The sequence below is a fragment of the Zeugodacus cucurbitae genome, chromosome 6, assembly GCF_028554725.1.
Source record: "Zeugodacus cucurbitae isolate PBARC_wt_2022May chromosome 6, idZeuCucr1.2, whole genome shotgun sequence".
Classification (NCBI taxonomy): Eukaryota; Metazoa; Arthropoda; class Insecta; order Diptera; family Tephritidae; genus Zeugodacus; species Zeugodacus cucurbitae.
The window spans coordinates 63572426-63591870 of record NC_071671.1 but is presented as its reverse complement, the minus strand read 5'-3'; the positions used below and the strand labels follow the sequence as shown (position 1 = coordinate 63591870).

General features: G+C 33.3%; 1 protein-coding gene across 6 annotated transcripts in view; it reads right to left on the bottom strand.

Moving 5' to 3' along the window:
* The window catches only part of LOC105209329 (uncharacterized), a 110814-nt gene extending 103381 nt beyond the window's left edge, over positions 1-7433 (bottom strand). For 3 of the 6 annotated variants that reach the window (XR_003752087.2, XM_011179689.3, XM_011179688.3), the window contains exons 1-2: positions 7282-7433; positions 6648-6988 (exon numbers count right to left, since the gene is read on the bottom strand). Coding sequence is in view for 5 of the 6 variants with exons in the window: in XM_011179689.3 (XP_011177991.1) it covers positions 6648-6783 (136 nt within the window). In the remaining variant the exon portion in view is untranslated. Of the gene's footprint in view, positions 1-6647; positions 6989-7210 lie in introns of all 6 variants that reach the window. The other 3 variants (XM_011179687.3, XM_029038469.2, XM_054233129.1) reach the window with 3 other exon arrangements.
* Between the last annotated feature and the right edge of the window lie 12012 nt (positions 7434-19445).

Sequence of the window (19445 nt, the reverse complement as noted above, 5' to 3'; positions counted from 1 at the left end):
CTCAGCGTCACTGTTGTTGCCATTCTTCTGCTATTTGTTGTGTTTCGTGTTTTCGCGGCACATCAACAGCAGCTACTGACTGACAGCCGGAGCTGCTGCAAATACACTTCAAATGGCAATATGCCGCTTCTTTTGTTGTTTTTGGTAAACAACTTCTTCTTTTTTGACTATTTTATTGTTGTTGTTGTTGTTGCATGCATGTTTACAACAACTGATCACCGGCATTTGTCAATGTCTACTTGTGAGTTGCAACTGGCTGGTTGGCTGCTAGTGTTGCTGCCACTTGCCGCAATCGATATGCAAACACATGTGTATGTAGCACAGTTGTTGGTATGTTGATACATATGCGTGTGTTTACATACTCGTATGTTGTAAGAATAGTTTTTTCATCATCTGTATGTGCGATATTCGTTGCATTTTTATTGACATATTTTGTTTTTCGATTCTGCTTTGCGCCGAATTTGAGTTTTGTTTTGATTCTTGCATTTTTCAGTTGAACTTGTGTGTTTGTTTCATTTTTTATTGCAAAATCGTCGATATTTCTTAATTAAGATTGGCTTGTGTGGAAACTGGACGCTATTGTTTGTTGGCAACTAAGTCGGAATTCTTTTGATTTACTTATAGATATAAATATTTGTAGGTATGTATGCATATGAAAATGAATTTTTTTTCTTGGAAAAAATTTTGTTAGTTTATTGGGTCAATGCTAACTGTAAGTTGTCTTAATTTTTTTAATTTGTCAAAAATATGCAAAATCTTTTGATATGGTTGCCATATTTTTGACAATTCGAAGAATAATTATTTCATTTAGTACAAAAATATAGCCAAATAGATATTTTGGGGTCACTATAAATAACAAAACTTTGGATAGAGTTGCCATATAGTAAAAAATTAAGAAATTAGTTAAAATATCCCCACAATGGTATCAAAGAGAGTTTATATTATATTCTAAAACTTTTATCAATTAAATTTTTTAAAAGAACAACTTTCCGAAGCATTACCTTTTAATAAAAATCAAGAAAATTGCACTGAATATTTGTTTAACGATTTTCCATTAGAAACTGAAGTATTGTCCTGGTCAAGAAACACCTATTGGAAAATAGTATAGTCCTTGCACAATTAATGTTTCGGACAGCAGTTTTGACCGTAGCGATTGCTTAGTCTTCCACTGAAAGAAGTTTTTTCAGAAATTTAGCTAGCTAATGAATTCTTTGATTCAAAGATGTTTAAATTGCGTTTTGTGGGAAGTATTTTAGTATACATATTGATGTATGTTTTTTAAGAAAAAGGGTTGCCATATGTAAAAATATCATTTTTGTTCAACTAGTATTTCTAACACAAAGAAATCAGTTTGAAAATAAAATTTTTAACTTCAATTTAGGTAGTTTTATCCAAAGAATTATATTTAAGTGTAGTGATTTAGAGTTTAAGTCTCAAAAATATTTGCTAGGCGACCATTTTCCTAGTACAGCTGAGTTCAGTGGTGATAGACATTTTTTAGGTCATTTTTTGGCTTGAGAATTACACTGATTTTTTTTTAAGACTCTGGTATAATTGAAGTTATGAGTTCAGACCAAAAATTTATAGGTTAGTATATTTATTTAGACAAGAGAAAAATATTTTTGATTTTTTTGATAAGGAAAATATAAGGATTTTAATGTATTCAGTGATAGTCTGAATGCTGATTTTCAATAAATTTTTAATGAATTAATTTTATGCAACACTTTTTTCCATAAAATTTGGCAATAAAAGTATTTCATAATTTTTATTATAATTTTATACGCGTGACATCTGATTTGTGATTTGATATCATTGAAAATATGTGCGAATAAAATTACATATGTATATTCATAATACTGCGCGCGAGAGTAAAATCACTCACAAATACATAGTTGTATCAGCGGCATAATGAGATCTATATACATAAATTGAGGCGCATCTGCATTTTTATCATTGATATAAAGACGCAACAATGCAATGGATAACAAACATGACTCATATATTTACATATATACACACATATATTAATTTTTTTTTTTTGCATAACAATTTCCTCTAACAATTCTAATAAAATAATGACCAGTTGCAGTGCTGGTTAATTAATAAGAAGAAAACCAACAGCGCTGAAATGCAGATTAATTGCATGAAAACACGCCACACAAGACAAGCGATTACAACCACACATATTTATATATATAAATACATATGTAAAGACGGTGTATTAGCTGTTTATGTGTGCAATCGAACAACGAACTCTGTTGCGCGCCACAAATTCAATACAAAAGACTTTTTTTTTTCCCTTAAGACCGACTGCATACAAACACCCACAAATGAAAAATAATATTTCTATAAAATAAAAAAATGAATAAATAAAACAATAAGCGCCTTCGATGTGTGAATGCAATTTCTCTCACATTGTTTCGCTTAAACTAGCGAGTACGCGAGTATTCGGTATTTATTTAACACCTCCCACAAGTATTTCGCGCTAAACAAAAACAATAGCTTAGGCAACGAACTCATTGCGGCAAGCGCTGCAGCTAATGATTACATACATTAATTAAATTTACTTTCATTTTTTTGCGATTTACCAATAACAACAACAACTATGGCTATGTTGCATACAAACCGAGAGCAAGTTGAAACAGTAGCAAGCAATTATGTGCTGATGAACAAGTGAGATTGATGGCTACACGACTATTTTATCACAACGCTTATTATTGTTGTTATTATTGTTATTTTTTTTTATTTTCGAAAAGGAAACATTTGGCCGCTGGCATTAGACGGCACGAGACATAGAGAGAGATGCTTGAAAGTAACGGCAAATATCAGTGAAATCGGTTGTCAAAAGTGACAGTGAATTTATTGCACATGCTTAAGATTCATTTAGAGGCTATTGTATGCAGCAACAACAACATTTTTCAACAGAAATTTTAAGAAATAAAAATCAAAAAATTTAAAAAATAGATTAAAATAAAAATCGAAAAAAAATAAATTTAAAAACCTCTGACGTCCACTGCAACACCTTCCACGCACCTAATCAATTAGTTATCAAACAAAAATAACAACAACAACAACATTTCATACATTTGCATGCCGCTGTTGCGGCGTTAAAGTGTGAAAGATGATTTTCGTTCGTTGTCTTGGCATTGCCGTCGGCGTGTCCATATTGACCTGTTGACGGCGGCGAGCGCATCTTTAACACGTCATGATTAATGAGCGCATGATTAATGATGAGCAGGTGGGCAGCATTCCAAAGCGCTGCTTGCTTTGTTGCTTTGTTTGGTCTAACGCATTTTTCAATTAACATTTTGTGGCAATCGCAATCATAATATTTAATTCGTTTTTGCTTTTCGCTAATGACGTTGGTGGCACGCGTTTTTAGGCTTTTGAAATCATAGTTTTGTGCCTCAAAATAAAAAAATAATAATATTTTATATCTGCTCATGCAACGCACGCACGTGCAGGGCATATGATTAATTCATATTGAATTTTTGTTCATATATTAGCCAGGCCTAGCCTTTTTGGCAGTTAATTAATGCAGGCTTTTTGCTCTGCTTTGCAAGATTAATATTGCAGATAAAAAATTAAAAAAAAAAAAAATTATTCGTTTTAAAGCACGCACAATTTTCGATATTCATGAAGAAAACCAATTCATATACCATTTCGAAATAATAATTATTTTTCTTCACAGTGGCTTGACGTTGTTATAACTAAGAGATAATATTGATTTGTAGGCAAACTTTTCTAATAATAATACTTCCAAAGTAATGTAAATTGAGCTCAGAATGTTAAATAATAAACACATATTTTCTTAGCAATTCCCCATTTTGAGCTTAGAAAAGTGAACAAATTAGAAATTGAAAAAGTGAATAAATTAGAAAATTTGCTATTAGAATTCCTTTACTATATGGCTATAAAATTTTATAAGTCAGTTACTTAGAAAGAAATTTTATGCACTAAAGTTAAATCATCTGATTTTTATAAAGTAAAAAAAAAAAAATAAATAATAAATTAATAAAAAAAATATATATATATATTTTTATCATATATTGAATAAATTGGAAGGGTACACGAACATCCTGTGATTAAAGAATTGAAAAGAATTTGCATCAGCATTGGTTGTTTGGTTGAAAAGGGAGTCGAAGAGAGCCTGACCGCAAGCGGGCGCGCTTAGGTCATCATTAGGCCTATTGTGCTCCCCGAAGGTACCTTGATAAGCATCAACTGAATAACTCGGTCGATTTAACGAAGCTTCTGAGTTTTCTCCACCCCAGCTGCCCAATTTCTCTTAGATTGGAGTATTGGGAGCCATAGAAGGTATCTCTTCCTAAACGCAGAAGGCTGGGCATTCGCAGAGATAATGCACTAGTGACTCGTCATTTTCTGCGATTCTACTGTATCAAGTCTCTGCTGTTAGCCTCTTAGAGGTAGGTGCCCCGTATTCATCAGCATTGATGGCAAGAAAAAGTGTGTAAAATATTATTCACATTATCGAAGGCAGAAAAAATAAAGTTTTACGAAATGAAAGTAAATCGAAATTTCATTTTCTATAAGCAAGGATATAATCTAATGTATTTTAGTGAGAAAATGTCGACAACTTCACCAAGAATTTTTAATTGTTTTTTTAAATCCACTGCAGATAAAGTACTCAAGGATCTCATACATACATATACATATATAATTATCAAGATATATGTTTTGATGTCAAAAAGAAGATCCAGTAATTGTCTTCCGAATGGAAGAAATTCTTTTAGAAAATATATTCTATATTTTTAGGCATATTCATAAAAGTAATTTGATATTCCTGTCTGAAAAAATACTCAAGAGTTGCAATAATGAAGATAACCAAAGTCTTTCTATTAATATCTGAATTCAAAATTATATTATTAACTAGCGTACCCGGATAATTGGGATATTAAACAAAGCATTTTCTTTGTTGGTACAACGTGGAATTAATGTATAATTGGATTAAATGGAAATATTTCCCAATCAAAAAAAATTTTATATACCTTTAGGCAGTTTCTACATCTATTCTTGGCAAATATAAAACATCAAATTTTTTTTAAATTTAAAATTAATTAAATTCGCTTTTTTAATTGGTGCGAATGGTGAATACAAACTATTTTCGAATCCCGCTGAAGACATAAAAAAATTAATTCCAAGCGGTCCAGCCGTTTAGGAGGAATTCAGTGACATACACACGTAGAGTAGAATATTATATATAAAGATGGCGAATTTTGTATTAAATCAATATATACAATATTTATATTCCTTAAAAAAAAATAAGGATGTTCTCGAATGAGCTCTATCGATTTTTTTATTGTTATATGGTTTTATATTTCTATTTAGCAATATTAAGAATAAAGGTTTCCGGCTTAAATATTGACAAATATTTTAGTTTGAAGTGTTTTTCTCAATGATTAGTTCACTTCTCAAAGTTGTGAATATTTATAAATACTTGCCGTAACTAAAACTTAATTTTTTAAATATATAGAAATTCAAACCAGTAATGAAAAATTATTTTCTAATAATTTTTGTTTGCTTAAAATAGCAAATAATTATACATACATATATATTAACACGTTGACTGCCAAGGTCATTTTCTGAAAACTGTCCAAAAATGACATTTTGATTTTTTCACATTATATTACTAAAAACTCTATTTCTAGATCATTGGCATCATCAAAAATCAAAAATGATGTTTTTTGATGAGAAAAAGGACCTACGAGTTATCTCGTAGTTGGCGTCTGGGAAAGAACGCTACGAATTATCTCGTAGTAGGTAGGTCCTTTTTTCCTAAAAAAAACATCATTTTTGCTTTCTATAGTATTTTGTTTTATAGTTATTATTATTTATTAAAATTGTCATAATTTTATTATTATTTCCTTTCTTTTTAGATTTATAAACATTCTCTAAAATTACTGTTATAATTATCAAGAACCCAATACTTTTATGTGGAAAACTACCACAAACTATAATATATTGCTTTATTTATTGTATTTGAGTTAATTTTTCCATTATATTGAAAGAATTTTTGCACTATATTGAATGGATTTTTCCACAAAATTTTTTTTTAATAAAAAAAAGCTCACGGAAGCCAAACCCAAATTTTTTTTATTTTCCCAGAAGCCATTTATCGATACTAACACTATTATAATACGGTTTTACTCGTAGCTACACAAAAAGTGGTAGTTTTTGGTAGTACGAGTTAACTCGTAGTTGGCTTCCTGGAAGAGAAATCATACTACGAGTTATCTCGTAGTTGGCAGTCAACGTGTTAAATTATAATGTTATTAATATTTTTTATTTTATAATTTTTAATATTTTTTAATGAAGTCGCCTGCGGGTTTGATTTATAATTTTAAAATTTTGCTATTATTTAAATCTTCATTTATTTTATAACGTTCAATAATTTGTATCATTATCGGTATTATTCACAGTAATGATAATATTATCAATTAATATAATTTGCTTGCTTTTTACTAATGTGCCACTTGATATCCTTGAGCATTTATAAATAATATTTATATTTTATTTTTTTATTGATATTTGCTTTATAAACAATAATATTTTTTTGCGATTTTTGCTTTTAATTCACTTAAAAGGTATTGAAAGTCTCCTTTCATTCACAAATTGTCAACACCTACCTTTGCCGCGCTGTCCAGCCACGCGTACGGCCTGCACTGTTTGTAAATCCGTGATAAGTGCAAGCACTCCCAACAGAACAGCTGTCACTTGTAATCCATTAAACGATTTCCACTTGACCGACATTTTCTTAAACATGTCTAATATTACTTTCGGCACAACACAATATTGCAGTTTGCTTTATAATTCAAAGCAAGAATTTTTTCAGTATTTCAAAATGCAGATTTTGTTTTTTTGCTTAATAAATACTCCTTTCTTGAGCAAATAGTTTTCTTTTCACTTCAGCAGTATAACAAATTGTTAAACTAATTTAAGGTTCAGCGAAACGGGCGATATCCAAACCCTGTTGTGGCACACAGAAATATTTCAGATTAATTATTTATTTTCAAACACTTTTTAAAGCATTATTTTTTCTTTATTGAAAAGCGCTGAATTTTTGCACAAATTAGGCTTTTGTCAAAAGAAAAAACGCAGCAGCTGCATTTGCTGCTTATTGTTTGTTGGTTATTATGCCAATAATTTTTAAAATTTTTTTCGACAAATTTAGTTCGAGGATATCCGTTACATTTGGCACTAATCACAATGCGCACATAAGCAAGAAAAAATTGCTGCCCCAAATAATTAGCTAAAAATTACAGTTAATTCACTGCGTCGAACCAACAGCTAGCAAGCTAATCCAGAGTACGAGATACACGCCCCGCGCTTAAGCACCAAACTGAGCTCCACTCGCCGAACGGACGAATATATAAAACCTTGCGAATGAACTGGCGAGCGAACGACCAACCATGCAGCAGCGTCAACGCTAGACGTTACCTGAACAGCGAGCGCCAGCTACACACATTAGAGCTGCAAAATTGCACTGCAGCGAAGTATGTGTGAGTAGATGTTGCGGCCAGCGTCGCTGCTGATGCCTGCGCCGACTTCAAAGCGCGCGATAACATCAAGCTTTGTAAAGAATGCGCTTGCTTTTGCAAAGCGCTAACCATCAAAGCGCCACTCACTTTGACGTCAGCGTCGCTGCTACTGCATGCGCGACAGCGTTGTCCGTTGATCCGCAACACAGCTGAGATGTTGGTAAGCTGCATCAAGAGCTTAGCTTAAGAAGTGCCACACACAGAAGTGTGGTAAAAGCTTTGGTCTTCAACTCACTTGCCGATTTGCCGCTTCGTGCGCGCTCGGCTGTTGTTCGTTTGCTCGCTCGCTGACCGCTTCGTGATTTCAATGAATGAACTACTGAATGGCATACTACAAATGCATTAGCGGAGAGCAACTGAGTAGCGCGTTGAGATTTCGCTTTTTGGTGTGTGTGTGTGTGTGTGCGACGAATGAATATGCAAATCTCGAGCGCGCCGAGATAGTTGTAATTCCGATGAATGACTGAACCAATTCATTACGTTGTTGGCTGGTTGACTGGCTGGTGAATGGCATGGAATTTGTTTTTAGGCAATTTGTTGTTTTTTTTTTTGTATTGCTTGTGCACCGTTAGCGCAAAGAGACGTTGCGTGTAAGAGCACAGCAGAAAGTGAGCGTGAAATCGCATGCGTTGTTTTGGCACATTCGAAAGGGAGCGCAAATTGGATTTGCCGAAAACGAAGGACTTAAGCAACGAACTTGCAGCAAGGGCACAAACACACACGAGCAAATTGACTTTAGAAATTGTGTAACTTTTCACGCTATAAAATTATTAAAATGATTACTTTTAGTAAAATGTATTAACAAAACAGTTAAGTTTAGACTTTAATGTAGTAAATGCCGGTTGATAAGCTTTTTCAAAGGTTAAAGATTACTGTTGTAGTATTGGAGCTACAGCTGATCAATATGTGCTTATATGACATAATTAGTGGTGTGACCTTTGATCATGAAATATACAAGCTTGCTTAAAAGATAGTATGAGCTTATTTTAAATGCTATGGCTCAACAATTTTCCATTTTATTAGATATTTTAGCGATTATTTTCAACATATGCGGAAATGAAAATTTTTCAAGAAGAAAGAATATTTCTTAAAGGTCATTATCGAAAGGTTCTATGAACGACAAAATAATTGAAAATTATTGAGTTTAAATAAAAACAAGTAAGTTCAGGTGAAAGGAGATGGGAGTTAGTCACCAAACCATTTTAAACCATCTGCAGAAAGCTGAATACACAAAAAAGTTTAATGTTTGGGCGCCGCATGATTTGACACAAACAAACCTTCTGGACCGAATCAACGCCTGCGACATGCAGCTGAAACGGAATGAACTCGACCCATGTTTGAAGCGGATGGTGACTGGCGACGACAATATCAAACGCAAACGGTTATGGTCGAAGGCCGGTGAATCGTCCCAAACAGTGGCCAAGCCGGGATTGACGACCAGGAAGCTTTTGCTGTGTGTTTGGTGGGATTGGAAGGAAATCATCCACTATGAGCTGCTCCCATATGGTCAGACTCTTAATTCTGCCATCAACTGGACCGCTTGAAACATACGAGCTACCAAAAGCATCCAGAATTGGCCAACAGGAAGGGTGTAGGACGCTAGACCACACACATCGTTGATGACTCGTCACAAGCTACGGGAACTCGGATGGGAGGTTTTATCGCATCCACCATATGGCCCGGACATAGCGCCAAGCGATTACCATCTGTTCCTGTCGATGGCGAACGCCCTTGGTGGTGTAAAGTTGAACTCAAAAGTGGCTGTTTTTCTCAAATAAGGAGGGGGGCTTCTACGCGGGGGGTATTATGAAGTTGTCGTCTAGATGGAAACAGATCATCACTGTAACGCTTTTTATAAAGCATTGAATAAAGAGCAAAAAAGCGGAAGGAATATTTGACAACCTAATATTAACCGATAAATGGGGAATAAAGCCCACTGGGAACTAGGAGAAGTTATGTTCCAATTTTAACCATTTTGTACCGATGCACGTTATTAGAAAAAATCCCTTGAATTACATTAAAATATCTGAGAGATTTACCGACATTAGCCTATCGTAGCACTGAGTTCTTCATGTTCGATATCAGACAACTTGAAAAGTTATAATCTGATCTCGACAATTTTTCCACAAATGATACCGCAGTTAAATATTATAATCCAGAAAATCTATCGAATACATCTAAATTCTTATAAAACCACACAATGTTTTCCTCAACAAACAACATTTTCTGCCAACTTATTTTCACACATTATTATTTTTTTCAAGGGAATATCGCGGAAAATATTTGATGCAGTTACAATCGCACAGTACTTAAATTCTTTTTAAGTTGGAAAACTCTGCAAAGAGAAACGCAATTTTCCAGAAGAGTAAATAGTCGCATTAAATGATTTAAAGAGAGCATTATACTGAGAGTAAAGTTAGTATATCTCAAGAGTATACTGAAAGTAGCAAATGAATCAGTTTAGTTCTTTGCTGACTTTGCAACAATATTGACGAATGCAACCGGCAAAAGTGAGCTTACGGAGATAAATTACAGTTAAATATATGTATATGTATGAGTACTTCAATGTAATGCATTAAAAGCTCTCTAGCTTGCAGCATAACAGTTGATGCAGGTTTTACAGGCTATTTTTGCATTGCTTATAATAACTGATAAGCGTAAGAGACATGCAAAAATTTATATGTAATATATATGTATATATATAACATGAAAAAAATAAAAATCAATATCAAGAATGAACTGAGCAGAATTTGAATTCCAAGGATTACTACTTGATAATACAGAGCTTAATGAAAGCTTAGTGACTAGTTTGGACCCACTACTAGGTAAATTCCTATGTAACAGAGTTTTTTGGACTACAAAATACAAACATATGAGACACATATGCAAATATTTTTTGACAGCGTGTAACTTTTGACTTTATTAGTGACATATAAATACACTCAACCAAGAAACTGGTTTAATTTCCCTTAATTATTTATTTATTTTTTTATTTCTTCAACTTTGTCTGCTTTGACTTTGTCTATTCTGACTTCATACTTTGTTACTTTGGTACTTTGATAGGCAAACACACATATATAAAGATTCGTGTATGCTAATTTGCAGATTCTCTCAGTTAACTCAGTTAACACACTTTCGCAGCGCTGTAGTGAAAACGAAAGTAATTTATATGCGCAGAATAATAAAATTTAAGGCTTTTTATGCGCAAGCTTTGGTTGGAAGAAGTTGAATGTGTGTGTGATGCCATATGCCTTTGTTTATTCAACCTCTTCTTTAGCGCCTAACAGAATGATTGCTGCTAACTGTTCTTTTTCTCATCTCATTTAAACTCGTTTGTTGTTGATTCCCAGCGTTTTGTGCTTGAGAAAGTGTATGTGTATCTTTATTAAATGGAATTGTTTGTGTATTTTTATAGCTTTCTTGCGGTTCTACAGCAGCTGACTAATTTTTTGGTTACCAGATGACGCAATTCTGTATGCGGCTTAATACTTTGAATTATGAGTAGACATACATACATACTAATATGCATATGATATTTCAAAGAATATGACAAAGATAAAATGTAACTAATCGGCATACTGATATAAATAGGTACTTAAAAGAGTCAATGACATATTTAACTGAAAACAGCGATATTGTTTGTGAGTTTCAGGTTAGTGAAGATATAGATAGTAAATGACGCTTAAAAGACCGTAGGATGCAGATTTTTCTAAAGATTCTAACTTAATAAACACAAAATATTGTGTTTATTATAAAGTAAGATTTGTTAGAATAGAACGAGCAAGTAGTTAATTTTATTGATTTTTCATTACGTTAATTACGTTTCTATTACTACTTCATTTTTGGCTTTTGAAATTGCTCTAATGAAAGTTTAGTTCTTCAAATGCAAATATTTTTCCGAGAGTTTAAAAAATGCATTTTATTGAATTTAATCCCTTCAGTGGCCAATCAAAGGAACATGCAGCTCAATTACGGACACGTACTGATATCATAGCGGATTTTGTTACAAAACTCGGATTAAATAATAGCATATTTTTATAGAGTAGAGTGGATCAAAGGTTTAGTTCAGGACAATAGCGGCGATAAAATATGCAATAATTCATAACTTTAATTGGCTTCTATTGGCTTCTGCTTTCATCGAATATAACGAGTTGGACCGCTTAGGTGGGATCCCTAGTAGTTCCTGTCGGCTGCCCAAGTTCGTTTAGCAGTTTCAAATATTGAGAGTGGTAGCATACATAAATACTGGACAGATCAGAAGACTTTAGTTTTTAGGAATGATGGAAAATTCAACTTTTTGTCAAGCTATTTTTACCTTATTTTAACAGATGATTTTTCATAAGATTTTTCAAAATGGATGGACTGCTTCGAAACTCCATGAAAGGATTATATAGATATAAAAAGTAGAATTTGTTATAAAATCCACAAGATCAGAGAACTTGACAATCTATTTATGAACATGAATAACATTAATCAAACCTTTTATAAGCATAGCCTTTTGGCTTAATATTAATTATCCATTTTTATACTCTCGCAACAAAGTTGCTAAAGAGAGTATTTGTTCGCATAACGGTTTGTTGTAAGTCCTAAAACTAAACGAGTTAGATATAGGGTTATATATATCAAACTGATCTGGGTGACGAGTAAAGTTCACATCCGGATATCTGTCTGTCCGTCCGTCCGTGCAAGCTGTAGCTTGAGTAAAAATTGAGATATCTTCATGAAACTGAAACTCAAGTGTTGCACTTAAAATTATATACAAAAATGGGCGTGGATCCGCCCACTTATGGGTCAAAAACCATATCTCCGAAACTAATTGACCAATTCCAATGAAATTCGGTTCATAATATCTTCCTAACTTCCCAATGGTATGTTATACCAGAACTTTGAAGACGGTCTGAATAGTTTACTTTATAATATATAAAGAAAGCACTAGTGTAACTAGATATCTTAACAGAACTTTGCAAAAAGGCTTCATTTAAAGAGTGGCATCGCCCTTCTAAAAATCGTCGAAATCTGTCCGTAAGTTTTCAAGACCCTATATATCGAATATGAGTACATCTAACAAATTTTAAACCGAAATTATAGTTAAAACTCTCAGATATTTTGAAGACATTTTTTAGGGAATATGTTTCTTCTAATAATATGTCTCCGTGCTAAAAATGAGTTAAATCGGGTCATAACTTCATCTATCTCCCATATACCTAATATTAGGGTTTTCAAACTTTCAATGGACTTTATACCATATATATGCCGAATATGTGAGTCAAATTGTTTGTTATATTAATAAACTTAAATAAATAATTTTCGAGAACATAAAATGTTCGGTGACACCCGAACTTAGCACTTCCTTACTTGTTTTTTGTCAATTTTGTTTTAAATTTTTCACTGACTAGGTAGCATTTGTGGAATAAAACTAAAATGTGAACCTACTGGCTTATTGAGCGGTGGATTAGCTGTGATCGCTTGCTGATAGTTTACGTTAAATTCGATAATATTTTAATATACATACATATGTGAACATACACTTTACTACCAGCTGTATATTATATGAAATTCGATATGCAAATACACACACTTGACACCTATATTAGCATTAATCACAACTCACAGCAAACCACTCACCTTTTCAACCGCTGGCTTTATCAGTTAAACGATCGAAACGATAACGGCAAAAACAGCGAAAATTAATTTATGTCTAACAACAAAGTTAACCGACAGCGCTGGACTAAAATTAGAGTTTGAAAATTTATGAGCACCCAGACATGTGGCAAGCCCAAAGTGGGCGCACACGCACCAAAGAGCCAAAAACGCCGAACATTTTAACACCAAAATGGAATATCTGGAGCATTAAATGGATTAACGCTGGCACCAAATAAGAACGAAGAGAAAAACGCACAGACATTAATTAGTGCAACAGTAATTTCGTTGGCTTTAAACGTAAAATTAACTGCAGCAAATTGGAAATGAACAAAGTAAGTGAGAGCATCAGATGTAGAGACTGTTCAGCACAATTGCCACACAATGCAGTGGCATGCACATGTTATAAATAACTGCATAATAGCGCGCATAATCCAAGAGCTGATTTTCATGAAAATCGAGCAAATGTGAAATGTGCGTTGCAGGCGAGCTTCATCTACCAGCAACAACAACAAGAGACGTGATGTCATGCGCTAAGCGAACGTAAGTGGCAAGTATTTGCCAAATTAATAACGCTGCTGCCAAACAAAGCGTTTCTGTGTTGTTGTTGTTGCGCTAAAACAGCAGCAATTACGGCTGTTAGTAGCATTTTAATTTCTTATCCACAATCTTCGAGCGCATAGTCGCGTAAAAAAATCATACCAAATTTATAATGCATGTAGAGCAATTATAATTTTTGCTTCCCAAAAAAAACACATTGGCGCTATAATTGTCAACTTTACACGGCAACAGCAGCTAAGTACCGTTACATTTTAGATTTTTGCGCATTTTCGTACATGTATGCATAAATAATGGACAGAACTCGTCTATGGATATAGAGACATAAATGTATATACTATGTAAGTGCAGCAGCCTTAGGACTTCAGTCTTCAAAACTCAGCGTTCGAGCGCCGTCATAAGCAGCGCCACCCTCCTTTCGCCACAATTGTAGCACGCTTAATATGCTGGTGGCTCACCACCTGTTGGAATTTATTGTGCGACGTGTTCATGCATTGTTGCTTTTGTAGCAAGTTGTTGTTGTTGTTCTTATTGTTTTGTATAGTTGTGCTTCCTATGTTTGTATATGCTGTGCTATGCTATGTTAATGCTATGTTGCAGTTAGTACATTGTGGCAAATCAGTGGTTAGACGTAAGTTGAACGGCTATAAGTTGAGTAGCCGCCACCGCAGCTCCACCCATAAATGCCAATTGAAATATTTACTGGCAAACAATCAAAAAAATACATACATACATAGACGCAGACATATATAAGAGCATATAGACATAACAGCAACATAACTGTTGGCGATAACGGCAACATTGTAAGCAAAAAAGCGGTAAAGCGAATTACGAGCATACAGTTATGAATACAAACAAACAGTTATAACTACAAATATATTTACTTATACATACAAACACATACATAATCACAGCTTATTGCCTATTGCTTGCTTAGCAAAGTCAGCAGCGCGCTGTTGACAGCTTGAAAATGTTAGTGCTTTCCATTAATTTAAAAAATGACCAAAATGTAATATTTGTTTGTCGGTATGTGTGTTTGTTATTAGTTATGTTGTAAATGCTATATTGCTCTAAATAAAATTTAAAGTGGTTTACTAGGTTTTAATTGCTATTTTGCAAAATAAGGTCAATTTGTCCTTCGAGTACTTTTTCCAACGAAATTAGCAGAAATATTTTGTTAATTAAACTTTAATGGGCTAGTGACTAAGCGTTTACCACTTTATTTGCTATTTCTGGTGCATGGGGACCGAATTATATTGAGTTACTTTTAACTGGTGTTTCATGAATTAGATTGTTACGTGTTTTCCATCATTTTTGGCTACTCAGATTCCTTTTAGGTGAGTCAGTTAGCAAATTATCAATTTAGCGATCTATAAATTGAGTTAATTAACTCAGTAAGTCAATTAAAAGAACCATTAATTGAGTTAATTAGTTAATTTAATTCATTAATCATATCATTTGAGTTAATGGGTCAGTTGAGGAAATCAAGTGACACATAAATTAAGTTAATTTGTTAATTGAGTCAAGTAATTAATGGATCTCAATTAAGTTAAATATGTAAATGAGTTATAGCCCTTTTACACAGAAGCTAATTGGTCAATTTACCGGCCTCTGCTCGATTAAAGCGCTTATTAAGATCGTTTTATCATACAAAATAAAAATCTACATTAATTTTTAATTGAGTTTTAATTGACATGAATATGAAACGCAGCTCTGTGACAAAGACCGCATTTGTAATTATATATACGTTATTTTTCTGCGATTGGCTTAATTTTATGATAAAAAAAACTACGGTAGATGTCGCTGCTAAAAATATCAATCAGCTGATGAAACTTACCAACTTCTTATGAAAAGCAAAACCAAAAAGCTGGTCGGTTATGGCGAGTAGCCGGCAGTGTAACAGTCAGAAAAGGGTTTCTCAATAAAAATTTTGATTGATCAATTAATTTGGCTGTGTAAAAACGCTATTACTCACTGACCCAATAATTGAGTAAATTAAGTAACCCATTTATTTTTGTAATTATGCCAACGAAGAGACTCATTAATGGAGTTACATAAATAGATATATAAGTCAATTTGTTAAAATAAACCCATTAATTAAGTTAATTAGCTAATTAAGTCAATAAATTCGTTAATCGAGTAAATTAAGTGTAATTAATTGAGTTCTTTAGCGAATTGAGTCAACTAATAAACTTATTCAATGAGTTGAATAAGTAACTGAATCAACTAAGGACCCAGGATTGAGTTAATTAGTTCTAATTAATAATATATTAAAATAATACTGTGCTATTATGCTTCAAAAAAGTATAGATCTTATCTATCTTCAACAACAGACCTTTTAACTACTTCAAAATCACAATCTTTGTTACTTATAAATCGCATTTAGAACTAACTAATTAACTGATACTTGAATGTAAGAAAATTCTTTCTAGTATGAAGTCATTAATTGCTCAATCAATGAAAAATGAAGAAAAAAGTTTCTAATGAAAATGAAAGCAATTTTCTACTAAATCCGCACACAAATGACTCACTGCTTTATTTGCTAAAATTAATTAAATCACCCCAGAAACTGTGTGAAAATGACAAAAACGTACATCGAAAGCGCATAAACTTTGACACACAAAATTTTCGCACCAAATTAGCAATATTAAGAGATCGAAAGTAAGCAGTGAGTAGCAGAAATGAAATGAAATCAAAATTTGGAGTCATAAAGTATAACAATTTTAGGTGGAGATGTGAAATTGGCAAAAATAAAAGACATTTGACTAACCACTTAGGATAAAATCAGCAATTTATAACGGGTGATTTTTTTGAGGTTAGGATTTTCATGCATTAGTATTTGACAGATCACGTGGGATTTCAGACATGGTGTCAAAGAGAAAGATGCTCAGTATGCTTTGACATTTCATCATGAATAGACTTACTAACGAGCAACGCTTGCAAATCATTGAATTTTATTACCAAAATCAGTGTTCGGTTCGACAAATCGAAAAATCGACAAATCGACAAATTTTGTTCAGCGATGAGGCTCATTTCTGGTTGAATGGCTACGTAAATAAGCAAAATTGCCGCATTTGGGGTGAAGAGCAACCAGAAGCCGTTCAAGAACTGCCCATGCATCCCGAAAAATGCACTGTTTGGTGTGGTTTGTACGCTGGTGGAATCATTGGACCGTATTTTTTCAAAGATGCTGTTGGACGCAACGTTACGGTGAATGGCGATCGCTATCGTTCGATGCTAACAAACTTTTTGTTGCCAAAAATGGAAGAACTGAACTTGGTTGACATGTGGTTTCAACAAGATGGCGCTACATGCCACACAGCTCGCGATTCTATGGCCATTTTGAGGGAAAACTTCGGAGAACAATTCATCTCAAGAAATGGACCCGTAAGTTGGCCACCAAGATCATGCGATTTAACGCCTTTAGACTATTTTTTGTGGGGCTACGTCAAGTCTAAAGTCTACAGAAATAAGCCAGCAACTATTCCAGCTTTGGAAGACAACATTTCCGAAGAAATTCGGGCTATTCCGGCCGAAATGCTCGAAAAAGTTGCCCAAAATTGGACTTTCCGAATGGACCACCTAAGACGCAGCCGCGGTCAACATTTAAATGAAATTATCTTCAAAAAGTAAATGTCATGAACCAATCTAACGTTTCAAATAAAGAACCGATGAGATTTTGCGTTTTTATGCTTTTTTTTTTTTTAAAAAGTTATCAAGCTCTTAAAAAATCACCCTTTATATATGAATTTGTATATAGAAACTGAAACTCAAACCTAGAGCTTGTTGTTGTTATATGTAAATGCAGTGCAAAGCAGCGCTTCAGTTCAAAATAAAGCAAACACAGAGTAGTTAAAGTTTTAAATTTTACACAAATAAAATTAAATTATGGACACATGCGATTATATTTTAAGGCAAAATGATGTTATATGTGTTTTGTGTGTATATATTTATGTGCGTATATACATATGTACATATATGTATTTTTGTATATTAGTGTTTTTGTGCTCAAAAGCAAGGGAGTTGGCAGCGGGGTTTTTGCAAAAAAATTAACTTGCAAATCCGTTTGGTTGGGCTAGCAAAAGCAAAAAACGCAAAAATAATATACATATATTGTGCAAAAACAGCAACAAACAAAACAATTATAAGCAACAACAATGTAATAAAATTGCGAATTTTTGCAAAGCCATGAATGTGAAGGTAAAAAAGAATTCGCAAGGAAAGTCTCTGGTTAGATAAGTTCAGTTCAGTTTTTAGTTTAACCTTTTATGCGAATGCATGCATACATATATACACACGTGTTTTATGATGTATGAGTGTGTGTTTGTGTTGGTTTTTGCGCGCTTTTTTTTAATGCAATGCAAATGTATGCATTTTATTAATTGTAACGCTACAAACAATGGTGGCATAAAATTATGTGTAATAATAACAAAAACAACACATATACTCGCTATAATAAAAAATAATAATCATATTGCTTATATATACATACATATGTATGCCTTTCAAAGCAACTCCGCCAGTGCCAACAAATTCTTTTTTTGTACAAATTGACAGAGTGACTGCTGAGGGAAATATGAAAATGTAAATGAGTGCATTAACATCAGCCACTGCACGACATGACAAGCAGTTGTTTTTGCAGGCATTGAGGCGTACAGGTGGCACTGTTGGCGGATACTCATATTTATGTACATATACTTAAGTGAATTAGTGTAGACAAGTGTCTACTACAGCGGCAGTGGGTGATAATAGACAGTAATTAAAGCGGATATTAGCGGGGTTGGTGTAAGCGATGCGAGTGCCACTTGCCGCTCATACTCGTAGGAATGAATGAAAATGAACAAAGCGATGAAAGAAAGATAAAAATCAGTGCGACTATTATCATCTTTAAATGCACGAGCGTAATCTGATTCTTCAGTGCATGCTGCAGACAATGCGTTTTGTCTCACACATAATTGCGCTTTCTCGTGTGTAGTTGAAATTTTTCGCGTTTTTATGCTTTTGATTTTAACACCAATCAATACGGCATTTACCAAGCGGAAAAACCGCGTAATATTGCCAATGAACTTTACTGCATATTGAAAATTTGAAAAATTCCATAAACGCTAATGTTTCAAAGTCAAATATTATCAAGAGTAGGGAAGTGAAAATGCATATTGCTTCAATAACAAAAAGTTGTCAATAATAACTGTTTAAGTGAATGTAAACAATACCTGCATAATGGAGTATACATTTTTGAGTACAGGCGGAAATAGATACAAATTTGTACTATCTATTTGCTAACAAATGCGAAATTTCAAAGTCTGCGGAAATCCTAAAGGCTTGCTTTTCAAGATATGTAAAAAAGCTTTTGCAACCTTTATTTCCAGTAGGTTATTTTGAGTTTTTTCTCACTGTCTTCACTTTTTTATTTAGGAATCTTAATGATTCTCCTTATTAGTAAAAAAAAACTTTTCCAAAATTGGTTGATCTGAGAAGCTTTTGAAAGAGCTTTTTGCTGCTGTAGCTGATTTGAAGTTCTAGTTCTCTCTAATTGTCTTTACTATTCCATTCACGAACCTTAATGATTCTATGCGTGCAATTATAAAAGCTTTTAGTAGATACAGTCAACTAGGTTGATCTGGGGATCCTTTGAAAGCTTTTATTACCGGTGGTTTTGAGTTTTTTCTAATTATGTTCACTATTTTA